General features: G+C 35.7%; 1 protein-coding gene across 1 annotated transcript in view; it reads right to left on the bottom strand.

Moving 5' to 3' along the window:
• The window catches only part of NDC80 (NDC80 kinetochore complex component), a 47,142-nt gene that overhangs the window by 25,137 nt on the left and 7,881 nt on the right, over positions 1 to 14,124 (bottom strand). Inside the window, exons 4-10 of the mRNA XM_004455864.5 lie at positions 9,910 to 10,033; positions 9,637 to 9,809; positions 8,319 to 8,421; positions 4,642 to 4,731; positions 2,341 to 2,434; positions 986 to 1,092; positions 124 to 268 (exon numbers count right to left, since the gene is read on the bottom strand). Coding sequence (XP_004455921.2) covers positions 124 to 268; positions 986 to 1,092; positions 2,341 to 2,434; positions 4,642 to 4,731; positions 8,319 to 8,421; positions 9,637 to 9,809; positions 9,910 to 10,033 — 836 coding nt within the window. The remainder of the gene's footprint in view (positions 1 to 123; positions 269 to 985; positions 1,093 to 2,340; positions 2,435 to 4,641; positions 4,732 to 8,318; positions 8,422 to 9,636; positions 9,810 to 9,909; positions 10,034 to 14,124) is intronic.

Below are 14,124 nucleotides of genomic sequence, written 5' to 3' on the forward strand. Positions count from 1 at the left end.
GCTATAGGTATTTCCCATAAAAAGAAGAAGGCTTGGATGACACAGCTGTCTCTATATGTGACAAATCCCACCCAGGTCTGCATCCCAGTCTGAATGGCCTCTTTTAGCATTACAGGTACTTACCCATTCTAGCAATTTCTTCATCAAGACCATTCAGTTTCTGGTCAAGAATGGCTGAATGAGACTCTAAATTGCTCATGTATGCCTGATATTTTTGAACATCTGCTTGTAAGGAAGCTTTCAGTTTTCGCAATGACTCCAGACGATTCTTTACAGAAAATAAAATGAGTTTTTCACATAACAATCATTCCATACTTTAATTGAAAGTAAAGAAATATTTAAATTCATCTTAGAGAAAGGTAAATTAGAGTTTTGCTTTTACTTTTAGAGGGAGTCAAAAGAACTAAAAGGGACTTTACTATTATTAACCAATTAAGAAAGAGAATTTTTAAGAAGTCAGTTTGGAATAGAAAAAACAAGGACCAGGGTGAAAAAACAAATGTTTTTAATCTGCTATTTTTACAGAACAATCTAGGTGCTTCACTAACATAATACACAAAATTAGACATCTGGATATGATCATTTAGCTTTTAGAAAGCCCTTAAAATACCACATATTATCCAAACCCATTTATTACCACTTCTTTTTCACTAACTATAAAACTCAGGGCCTTTTGTGAATAGTGGTCCTTGGAGGATATAACGTGGGACCTTATTCAAATGATACTTTTGGTCTTATGTAAATAGGTAAGAATCTTTCATCATGTTCTGAACACCATTAGTCTAAGACTGATAGACCACAAGGGAAAACAAAGCTCCACAAATACCAAACATGTTTTCATTGGGAGTTCTGTCTTATGTAAAAAAATTTAACTTTTAAGAAGTGTAATTTGTTATCTTTTTTATTGATAAAGAAATAGCTAATATTCTCTAAAGAGGCCCAAGGGTCTAAAAGAGCTCTCAGGAAGACAAGGATGTTTACTAACCGGCTCTTTTTCTCTCTCTTGCTCCAATCTTGCAATCTGCTCATTTAATGCTTTGTTTTTTGTTGTTAATGATTCCAGCTTGGAAGCATCTACATTAAATAAATCCTCTGGAGACAAAATCCAAAAACTTCATAAGATCTTAAACGTACTGAAAACATTCTTCCCCAGGTTTTCACCATTGCTTGCTCCCTCACTTCCCACTGGTTTCGGCTCAAACAACTTTATCAGTGAGGTACATCCTATTCTCTGTAAAATATCAAATCCTTCCCTTTACTCCACTGCAGTCTTTAATCCCCTTTACTCTGCTTCCTTGTCCTCATAGACTTATCAATATTTGACTTATTCTCTTATTCTCTTAATTCTCTTTTTACTAGAATGTATGTAAGCTTATAAGGGCAGGAGTTTTCTCTCTAAATCACTACTGTATCCTTACTGCCTAAATGATGGTTAGCATATAATAAGTATACAATAAATGTTTGAATAAATGAATCCAATTTATATACTTAATTATACACAAAAATATCAAATAACTCACTAGATGCTTGCTGTATCCAGTCTTCTATAATCTATAATTTATCTTATTCCCTTTCCCACGTGGACAAGCTAAAGTTGTCCTGGTTACTCTTCAGAAAGATACATTCCCAGAGGAACATAAAAGAATGTTTTCACCTTTTGTGCTGATAGTAAAAACTAATATTCTCCTGTTTTGCTTAATTTCATTTCTCTAGAGGAATACCTTCACCCACCTAAATTGATCTACTTTACCTACCTCTGACATATTCTATACAAGGTATTTCAATAGAAGACATAGTAGTGTAAAATAATATCTCTGGAACATTTCACAGTTACTAGGTAAATACTGAATGTCACTAGATTAAAGTTGAGTGAAAAACAAAGAATTTCCTTACTTGGCCCATTAACTTTCTGCACATTGAAAGAGAACTTAGGTGATTTGACTAATTAGTTCTTTAATTTCTTAAACAGTAGAGCAAGCGTATCAAAGGGATACTATTTCCTAAGAAGAATAGCATTTATTGACTATCCTCTATGTTCCTAGTAGTATGTTTGTTAAATACATTGCCATCTAATCTTGCAAAACTTTGTTAGACAGGTTAAATATATTGTTAATGTCATATAGCCAATAAAGGGGCAGGCCTTAAGTCTGACTCCAGCACTAGTATCTGTTCTGCTTAACTACTACTTCTTTCCACCAAAGAAATCATGAAGACAAAAATCAGTAGTAAGTAAGTGGCTCATAGAAATATTGGTAAGATATGGTAAGGCAACCTACAATGCCATAAGCAGAATTAACTTAAATGACCAAAAGCAAGCACAGTAGGAACAGAGAGACGTACTCAGTTTCGACTGCAACTCTGCATTCATCTCTTCAAAGCTGTCAGCACCAGTCATGAAACTCTCATAGCATTTTATGGTGTAGTCCAAAAACAACTGATAGGATTAAGAAGATTTTAAAAACAAAGCTGTGATTACTATTTAGTTTCACTTTTCTAAGTGGCAATTTTAATCAGTAGATAGTTTACATACTTGCATAATTTTAAAAAGGTCAAACAAGGAAGACTTTAAATAAATACAATCCAACATAAAATTTACATACTTAATCATCTTTAGGAATAATCTACCTTAAGAAAAATTTAAATGAATTATTGATCATCTAAGTTCAATTAAACTCACAAGGTCTAGTACTCAAAACCAAATGTGCTTAATGAAGACATAAATTATATTTTAACTTTAGGCTAAAATATGGCCTATGAAGTGGGGATCTAAATTGTAGAATACTAGAATTTCTTAGTACTTATCCAAAGGAGGTAACAGTATGTTTTGCAGACATTGAAGTATTTTGGTTCCTGAGGATGCAAAATTTATTGGGAGGCAAGGATGGCTGATCAGAATTTTCCATTGCCTGGATGAAGTAAATATCCCTCAAGACAAGCCAATTCCCTTTGCAGCAATTCTCTGCTTACTAAGCAACCTTCTTTGCTGATATGGAAGGGGTACCTTGAGTAGGTAGTGAGTATTCTTGTAACTGGAAAGGTGCACCACTTATGGTAAATTAATTAACTTTTCATTCTACTTCACAGATCAGTATCTTGTGAATTTGGTAAGAATGGATCAGTGTCTTGAACTCGTTAATTGTGGTTTTACAGATTAAAAAAAAAAAAAGTTACTGGATTCACAATGCTGAGGACCAGAATTTAACTACAGAGTGAAGCTGGATACTCTGATAATTCTCTTTAATTAAAAATAGTACTTTATAGTTTCCAAAGCAATTCTCTATATAATGTCAATTGAAAAAAATAGCTAAAGTTGGAAGAACACCTTTTACTCATTTAACCTTCATGATGAATGTCAAAAATTTTCACATTTAATGTGTTCTTTTAATTGTACTTGAGTGAAAAACTGAGGTGCAACCTAAATCTAGTCCTGTATACACAGAATAGGGGAGGACAATTCTAAGAGTGGGATCAAAGGCTTCAAACAGCATCTCCAACAGGGAACAATGCCAAGTGGTAAAGGGCCACATTTAATCTTCATTAAAAAAAAAAAAAAAAAAGCAAGACAAAAAAACCCCCAAAAACACAATGACACTATGCTAGTCAATTGATACATCTTTGAACTCTTTCCAAGGTAGTAGTAAAAGATGAGAATGAAATTACTTACTCTTCCCTTTTGTGACAAATGTTCTAAAGACTTCAGTTTAAGGTTAGAATTAGACCAGAGAAGAGTTTTTCTTCTTAGGGGTCTTTATGGTGATTGGTCTTTTATGTAAGCTAAGAGACATTAATATATAATTTCAACATTTTAAATATATTCCTAGGAGCTATTGTTTTGCTTCATTTGGAATATAAATGTGCATGTTTTAGGAAACAAGTTGAGTTAGTTACACAGTTTAGGCTCTAATACAATATGGCTTGGTGTGGGTACTAGTTCAGACTTCCTGTGTACTTCTGCCTCAACCACTTCAGGAAGTGGTAACTTGAACCTCAGTGGCACCATGCCTACTAATAGGGCCAAAATGAAATAAAACAAACAAGCAAAAAGCCATATATTTTAAGACCCAATCCATTATTATTTCTATTGACAAAGAATTATATTAAAATAATGTTGACAGAATCAGTATCTTCATTCTAAAAAAGAAGTTAAAGAAACATTGCATCTATAACATAACATTAACATGTTATGATTTAATTTCAATCTCCTTGCATTTTTTACTTAGTTAACATTTAAAATTTCTGTGCCTAGTTATTTTAGGAAATGTCATTGGGACAGTAGATCTGCATATAGATATACATATATATATATATATATATATTTTTAAGAAAGTACCAGAGATAGAATCTGGGACTTCATACATGGGAGGCAGGCACTCAACCACTTAACAACCTCCCCCAAAATCCTTTTTTTTTGAAGGTACTGGGGTTGGGGATTGAACCCCATGTATGTGGGAAGCTGATGCTCAACCACTGAGCTATATTGGCCCCCCTGCTAATATTTTTAAAAATCAAATTTTAGTAGTTTGTTAGGAAGCAAAAAGATAAGCACTACAAGAGAATGAATATTAATTTCAACAGTGATACATTTAGTTACTGCATAATATCAAGACAAATCACATTATAGTATTTGGTAAAGTATTATACCTTATTATGCATAATTCCATCTTCAGTTTCTTCTCCCCAAGGCTGTCCATCATCAAATGAAGATGAGCTTTCTTTCATGGCAGCATGTAACTAATTAATACACAAGCAACCTAGTAAGTTGATATTTAACTCTAAGACATATAGCTTTCATGTTTTGTCAAACTCATTTTTCAGAAGCATTTATATTAATGCATAACTAAAATTCTCTTTTGAGAGGTTATTATATAGAATCTTAAAATATGATCCTTTTGATATTTGAGCAGTTGAATCCCTTAGAATAAAGAAAGTATAGGTTTCATATTTAGTTCTGTTCCCTAAAGATAAATATGCTGGCTTTTATGCTTCTATTAACCCAAAATGAAGAATAGAATCCTCTATCTTATCAGGGTAGATAAAGACAGACTTTCTGTTTTTTTTGTCAAAGGTTCTTATGAAAAGTTTTTCTACTCTGCAAGGTTCAAAGAGAGCTTTACACAAGGACAAAGAGATGTCAATGAGCCACAGAAAAGACTACTGCAGGACCGCAAACTTCTGAACTTACAAGATTTGGTTGAAACAGCTTCAACTTGAAATTGTACAGAGATAAACAGATTTGAGCAATACTTTTTCAGCTAAAGGTGGTATTTTCCACTATAATGCCACTTCTGAATATTGTGAAACATAAGAGAGGAGAAAAGGCCTGAGAGGGTTCTGAGATAAGTGAAGACTGAGCCCACTTTGATTAGTAACTAAATAACTAAGAAGAGTTCATGGAGCCTGTGCACCCTCCTATTCATGATCCCTAGTAGAGGAGGCAGGGCAACCTTGGCAAAACTACTATCACTCAAACATAGCAATAAGAACATATGTGCCAAGCTCTGGCTAGGAGGCATAGGAAGAGTGAGGGAAGAAATAAAACATAAACTGAATTTGCAGCTTTAGAATAAACAATGAACAAAAAGAAGTTATTAGGAAACCAAAATATTATATCAACAGATCAAGAGAAAAACACAATCTTAATAGATCCAAAAGTATATAACTTTCAACTAACATTCTAGATAAAAATTAGAAATAGGTAGATAAATTTCATCATGAAAAACATTATTTTCTATCTGAGCACAACATAACTGATAAAACAGAAAATATTTCAATTGAAAACTGTGGTAGTAATAAAAATCAACTGAGAACAATAGTAATAATAAGGCAGTGCAATCAGAGTAGTACAAAAAATAGAAAACTCAGCAATAAAAACTTTAGAAAATACATCAAAAAACCACAAAACCTGTTCATAACAGAAAACACACAGAATTAACATTCTCCAATAATTCTATGAAATCAATGTGATACTAATAAAAAGGTATTTTTTGGAATTTGAAAAAATAATTTAAAGAGTGAGGACATGAAAATATCCAGGAGAATTCTGAAAAGTAATAAGAATCTTCCTCTAGTAGATAAAATATATTTTAAAGCTACAGGAATTAGAATAGCCACAATGCAGGGAAAGGAAGAAAAGCAGAGAAATAGATCTAGAAACATACCGACAAGAATTCAAAACTGTATGGAAAAGGGGAGTGGATGTGGCTCAAGTAGTTGAGTGCCTTTTTCCCACATGGGAGGTCCCGGGTTCCATTCCCGGTGCCTCCTAAAAACAACAGCAGCAAAACAATGAGCAAACAGACAAGAAAGAACAACTCAGGGGAACTGATATGGCACGGTGGTTGAGCTCTGGCTTCCCACATAAAAGGTTCAGGGTTCAATCCCTGGCCTTGGTAACTCAAAACAAACTAACTATGGAAAAGACAGATTATTCAATAAAGGGTAGGGAATATGTGAGTCATTTAAAAAACAAAGCTTCCTTCTTTCGCTAAAACAAATTTCAGATGTATTGAGATTTAAACACAAAGAAGCTATTAAAACACTAGGAAAAAAAATTGGAAGGAGACCATCAGTGTGGTGAAATTTCTAGGATTATGTTATATGGAAATGATAATTAGAACAAGAAATTTGAAGTCTCTTATTTATTTTTACATTGCTACAGCATTCAGTTCCACAATCTCAAGGAAATCAAGTTAGCAAGGAAAGGATTTCAATCCAGATAATGTAGTGAAGCATCTCAAGAGGTCCCTTCTCAACAGATGCTTACAGTAGCTGCTCCCAAATTCCTGTATCACTGTGGAAATGCTATTTTCCAACCACATAACAATGACATAAAATGCTTAGACAGGACAAGGGTGAAAAGTCCAGTGACAATAGGGATATTTGACTAAAACAGTAGAGAGATTACCCAGTGTCCATGAGCATTCCTGAGAGAGACAAAATGAAAGTATGAATGTTCTCTATAAAGTCCAATAAAACCTCAGTTTTATTAATGGACTATGCTATTGAATTTCTACTTCAATCTTGACAGTTGGTAGTACTGAACATACAAGCCTGGTTTTTTGACTAAAACCCATCCACTAGTACCCAGTGCCTGCCTACATTCAATTAAGGGCTTGTTGATGGCCAAGAGAATGTCAGGTGGACAGCATCATTTTTATGGAATTTGGTGCTAAGTGAGCAGCAAACTGAGAACCTATGAAAGGAAGAGACTGCATTAGACAAATACTAAACATTTCTGAACAACCAAAAACAGTATATAAAATCAAAAGAAAAAGAGGAAAAACATATTTGCACCAGAGTTTCTTTTCCTAATGACCATTTTGACCTACAAAAACAGTGTTCATGAAAATCAATAAGAAAAAAGAATGACAACAAAGGACATGCTTAGGTAGTTACAATAAATGTGAAAAAATGTTTAACTTTAAAACAAAAAAAATGCAAATATGAAAATAGTTGCTACTATTCTTTGCATGCCATGTTGTAAACTATGAATGACATCAATAAGCTTAATACATAGAGTTCAATATATAAGAATTCAGATTAATAGGCAAAAGAAAATAATCCACTATAAAAGGGTCCAAAAAGCATGCAGAAGCAAGTTAAAGGAAATACAAATGACAAACTATATAAAAACATAGTCACTTTAGAAATAATACATATAAATTAAAACAAGCTCTTTTTTACCTGCACATTGTTAAAGATTTTAAAACAATAATGCCTATGGTGGGGGGAAATAGGTATATTCATACACTCATTTTAACTTGTAAAAGTTTTTTTCTTTCCCAGAGGGAACCTGTCAATATGTAGTACAAGCTTAAAAAAAAAACACATATTTTGCACAGCCATTGCACATTTAAAATTATATCGTAAGGAAATGTTATTAGTTATATCTGGTCTATGAGGTTATAGGTATATCATGAACTGTGCTTTTCTGTATTTCCCAAAACTTTTTGCAATGAATATGGATTTTTATTAAAAAAAAAACAGAAAAAACCAATAACAACCCCACAAAACTAATGAATGTCATGGGGAAAATTAAAAAAAAAAATCAATTCCCTATTCATTTTTTGAGCTGTAAAAACTCATGAAAACAAATAAATCTCCTTGCCAGAATGTGTACTTCCTTTCCTTTACCTCTTCCATTATGTGCTATAAGTTAAAGAACTTAAAATTAAATGCACTTTGAAAAATGAAAACTCCACAGCAAACTTTCAGATAACTGGCAAAAGCAGGATTGAGAGAGAAACAAAACACCTTTTTGAGGAAAAAAACAAACAAACCTTCTCATATGTACATTTAAAAATGACAAATCCACATACCTTGATGCAGTCTATCAGCCAAACCAAGGCTGCCACAATGTGAGGCCATGTGTGAGGTGCTCCCACTGTATACATGGAGCTTTTAGACAATGCAAAAGGATATCTACAAAAATTAGAAAAAATAATTTACTGAGTATGGTAACTTAGAATAATGGCTAAAGCAAGCAAGAAATTACATTTTAAAAATTCCATATACACTACCACAAACTTATTTAGAAGATATTTGTTGCGGTTCTGTCCTTAGTCATCTTGCTCTCCAATGATACTGTATTCTTTCGTTTCTTCTCTGATGATTACTCTAAGCCTTCTCTAAACTGCTGAACTTGAGGTACAAATAATATGCTGGACATCTCTCCTAAAGCTCTTTTGTTTCTAACTTACCCCAAATTAAATCAACCCCAGGTATGTACTCCTCACCCTCAAATCCATTCCTCCCTGTTTACTCTTTAATTGGCAGACCAACCCTGTAAAAACCAGTATGTAGCAGTTAAGAGTCCTTTGGGGACCCCAGAAAATCCAGTTCTTAAAGCAATCCATCCCTGTGTGTGTAAACTTATTGTAGGCGGGGACTTTTGGTTAAATTACTTCAGTTAAGGGCCTTTGGTTAGATTGCATGACTCAGGGTGGGACTTAATTCTCTTCCTGGAGTCCTTTTTAAATGGAGGAATAAGAAGCCACAGACATAGAAAGATGGTTACAGAGATGGCGAGGAACCCAGAAGCTGAGAGGAAGCCACTGTAGCCAGAAGCTGAAAGTAACAAGGCCTGGAGGAGAGGGGAGAGATGAGCAGAACAGCACTGTGCCCTGCAATGTGGCTCTTCGCCCACAGCTGTGGCTTGGTGAGAAAGCATCTCTGATGATGCCTTGATATGGACACTTTCACAGCCTCAGAACTGTAATTTTAAATTCCTATTGCAAAACCAACCCCCTTCTGGTATAATTATCCCAGCAACTTTCAGCAAACTAAATATATAAGCTAAAATTTTTGAAGCTTTTTTGGACTTTCTCTCCCCATTTCTACCAGGCTTTCAATCTTGTCTTTTTTGCTTCTTTAAAATCTCTGATAACCAGCCCATTCTTTCTAGTCACCTTCACTTCAGTAGATAAGAGCCTTATGGTCTATCATCTGTAGTTCTGTAATAACCTTCAAACAGTTGGATCTTTTGCCTCTTCAATTTATCCTACATTTTGTGACCATAGTGACCACCTTAAAAAATGTTATTTCATTCACCCAAAATTTTTACAAATTTATTGAGTTTGATCCTTCTCCATGTTTCACTAATCTCTCTAGGCTAATTGAGAAATACAACATACAAACCCAAGGTCTTTAAAGATTCTTGGAACCTCTTCTTCAAACTTTGTATCAGGAGGTTCATAAGAAGGGCACAGGAAACCGTAAATAAAAGTGAAGATCTTTAGGAAGTCTTTAACAGATGGAGCTTGTAGAGATTTCATGGATACACTGTATGCGTAACCATTTTCTGTAAGAAACTACAAAATTTTTATGAAATATCAAACATTTTGTAGTAGAAAACTATTGGAAAATTCCTAAGAACATTCACAGTTTAGACAATTTAACATTATAAAATACCTCACAGAGTTGTCGAATACACTGCTGAATGAATGCTTTGTCATTAAGGGGTCTCGGGTCCTTGATTTTTTCAGAATTAGAAAATACACCAAATTGACTGTTCCGGGATCCAGTTCCACTAGTTCTAGAAACATATTTTTAAAAAAGTCAGTCAAAATATTTCCTTCTGTGGTCAGTCTAAATTATTTCAAGGCAATTTTATAGTTTAACATCAGCATCAAACATTAAAGTTCAATTCTTTAACATATATTTGAACAGAACTCTTATTCGAAGCAGAATAAAAGACCAAATAATGACAAATAAAAGTTAAAAAACAGATAGCAGATAATATAAAATGAAATGGGAATAAAAACACACTTCTGGTACTTTGCATTACCAGCATATATATTGCCATTTTGAGTCCACTAGATCCTTTCCATAATCTATTTTTCACATCTACTCAATAACCTAAGTCCTTTTGCCATCTTAGTTATCCCTTCGTAATTGCTGCCTCAGTCCTGACCCCCTTCATTTATCATTATTTCTTGTGGGAAAATTGCATTTGAGATATGTTAAAACAAAACGGGTTGCGTACTTTTTCTTATGAACATGTTTATGCCATACAATACCTACATTAGGTGTCTGATTATTATTTACCACAAACATATATCCTGTTACTACTTCAGTCATTTATATCTATAGCATATATGTTTCATTCCAAGTCCCGATCCACCTCCCCAATCTTGTTTGTTTAAATAATCTATTCAGTGTTACCTTGCTTGTGTCCCAAATTAGGTAATGGTTACAGTTTATTAAATATTCTCTGGAAAAGAACTTTCTTAAATGGAGAGAGATCACAAAGCTGAGTTATAAGAAACATTGCTAAAGTGTAAATTCTGTTAATCAAAACTCTCTCCCTGGATGCTCTTTGCAACTTCTTTCTTGCTCAGACTTTAAGAGCTCTTTAGTTTAGACCTTCTCCTACTGCTATGATTAATTAGCTATTGTTTTCCCTGAGAACTTATTAATTTATTAATTTGAAAACCACCCTTTCACATATTGTTATTACTTTACCTTTAAGATTTTTACCAAAAAATAGATGTATATAAATGTTTAATGGATTCAGCTTTTATTCTATACAAAATTCCAATTTTGTTTTTTTAAATTATCAGAGAATTTCCCAACCAAAATACTGTGTCATTCAGTTTATAGTTTAAAAGCACGGGGTCTAGAGCCAGCGTATATGCTTTAAATGATGTCTCTGTTACTAGTTGTATGACCTTGGGTAAATTATTTAGCTTACCTGTGCTTCAATTTCCTTATCTATATAACTGCCCTATGGGTAGACTAACAGTATCTACCCATAGGGCAGTTCTGAGAATTGATTAAGAGTTAATATGGATAAATTCCCATCCACCAAGATGGTGGTGTAAGATGCCCCAGGGTTCCTTCCCCCCTCCCAGGCTCTTTGAACAACTAGCAAAAACTGGAACATTCATGTTTCTGAGAGCTCCAGAAAACAGAGTGATAACAACAGGGTAAACACTGAATCAAGAAAACACAGCTTAAAAATGATAGGAGAAATTCATGGTACCCTTGCTGGCCCCTCCTCTGCCCCAACGATGTGGTGTGGACCAGCCTGAACTCCCACTGTGGGATACTGGCAGACATCTAAATCAGTGGAGGAAACAATAGAATTGCAGCAACCTGGGACAAAGGATTACCAACTTTAAGATATATGATAGAACGCCTAGGACCAGGAAGGCTTTTCATAGGGAGAAGGGGCATTTTGATTCCTGTAAATGAGGGAATTCCTAAGGCTACGATCATATGCCCAGAGAGGATACATGTTTAGAAAGGACTGGAGAGGATCCTGCACTTCCACCTCAGGCTGATATACAGGTTCACTGGTGAGAGGACTAATCTCTGAAGGAGAGCACCAGCCAACAAAGAGCTGATCTGTGAAGACTGTGAAAGGTGATTTTTGGGGAAGCAGATGTGGTACAAGCAACTGGGCTCCCATCTACCATTCAGGAGGTACAGGATTCAATTCCCAGGGCCTCCTGTTAAAGGCAAGCTGGCCTGCGTGTTGTGCTGGCCTGCACGGGAGTGATGGCCCATGCAGAGTGCTGGCTTGCTTGGAAAGGTAGTGCAGAAAGATGACACAACAAAAAGAGACACAGAGGAAAGACAATAAGAGATGCACCAGACCAGGGAGCTGAGGTGGCGCAAGAGACTGAGTGCCTCTCTCCCGCTCTGGAAGGTCCTAGGATTGGTTCTTGGTGCTGCCTATATAGAGAAGACAAGCAGACACAGAAGAACACACAGGGAGTGGACATAGAAAGCAGAGAGTGAGCACAAAAATAATAACGGGGGTGGGGAGAGAGAAATAAAGAAATAAATCTTAAAAAAAAAAAAGGTGATTTTTGCATATGTTTTCTTTCTTTTTGCTAGCTCCTGGCATTCAAGATCTGTGTCACATCATTAGCTGGAGACAAACATAAGGAGCATATAGCTTAAGGACTATATCCCAGAGCTACCACTTTAAAATATTACAATATACAGTCAACAAAATATCACAAGACAGACAAAGAAACATAAATAATGGTCCATTCAAGGCAACAAGATAAATTCCAGAAACATATGTAAATGCAGACTTTGGACATTATGGACAAAAACTTAAAAAAAAAAGAATCCTCAATATGCTCAAGGAGATGAAGAAAAATGCAGAGAAATAACTAGAAGATATCAAGAAAATAATGAAGGAACAATATGAGAATCCCAACAAAGAGACAGATATTTTAAAAAAGGAGCCAAACAGAAATACCGGAGTTGAAGACCTCAATCACTGAAATGAAAACTTCCTTAGAGAGCTTAAACAGCAGACTAGCACTGGTAGAAGAAAGATTCAGTAAACTAACTAGAAGATGACAATTGAAATCAGGCTGAGGAGTATAAAGAAAAAAAAAAAGCAAACAGACACTGAGAGAGGCGTGTGACATCACTATATACATTAGTGGAATCCCAGAGGTAGAAAGAAGGGGCAGAAGGCATATTCAAAGAAATAATGGCAGAAAAATTCCCAAATTGAATGAAAGAATATGCACATCCAAAAGTCCAACAAACCTCAAAAAAGATAAACTTGGGAAACGGACTTTGGCCCAGTGGTTAGGGCGTCCGTCTACCATATGGGAGGTCCGCGGTTCAAACCCCGGGCCTCCTTGACCCATGTGGAGCTGGCCCATGCGCAGTGCTGATGCGCGCAAGGAGAGCCGTGCCACGCAAGGGTGTCCCCCGCGTGGGGGAGCCCCACGCGCAAGGAGAGCCGCCCAGCATGAAAAGAAAGAGCAGCCTGCCCAGGAATGGCGCCGCCCACACTTCCCGTGCCGCTGACAACAACAGAAGCGGACAAAGAAACAAGACGCAACAAATAGACACCAAGAACAGACGACCAGGGGAGGGGGGGGAAATTAAATAAATAAATAAATCTTTAAAAAAAAAAAAAAACAAAAAAAAAAACAGTTAACGGAAATAGAGGAATAAAAAAACAATAGAATCAATGAAGCCCAAAATTGTCTCTTTGAAAAAAAGACCAATAAAAGACTGACCACAAAAGAAAAAAAAAAAAGACAGCAAGAACACAAATAATTAAAGCCAGAAATGAAAGGGGGACACTACTACCATCCCCACAGAAAAAAAAGATAACCTAGCAGCGGACTTGGCCCAGTGGTTATGGCGTCCGTCTACCACATGGGAGGTCCACGGTTCAAGCCCCGGGACCCCTTGACCCGTGTGGAGCTGGCCCATACGCAGTCCTGATGCGCACAAGGAGTGCCCTGCCACGCAGGGGTGTCCTCCGCGTAGGGGAGCCCCATGTGCAAGGAGTGTACCCCGTAAGGAGAGCCGCCCAGCGCAAAGAAAGTGCAGCCTGCCCAGGGATGGCGCCGCACACACGGAAAGCTAACACAACAAGATGACACAATAAAAAGAAACACAGATTCCTGGTGCCACTGATAAGGATAGAAGTGGTCACAGAAGAACACCACAGCGAATGGACACAGAAAGCAAACAACTGGGGTGGGGGGCAGAGAAATAAATAAAAAAATAAATCTTTAAAAAAAAAAAGATAACCTAGATAAAATGGACAAATATCTACAAATACACAAGATATCTACACTGATTCAATAAAATATCTTAGGCTAATAGACTAATAACATGTAAAGAGACTAAACTAGT

Source organism: Dasypus novemcinctus, chromosome 16, assembly GCF_030445035.2.
Source record: "Dasypus novemcinctus isolate mDasNov1 chromosome 16, mDasNov1.1.hap2, whole genome shotgun sequence".
Lineage (NCBI taxonomy): Eukaryota > Metazoa > Chordata > Mammalia > Cingulata > Dasypodidae > Dasypus > Dasypus novemcinctus.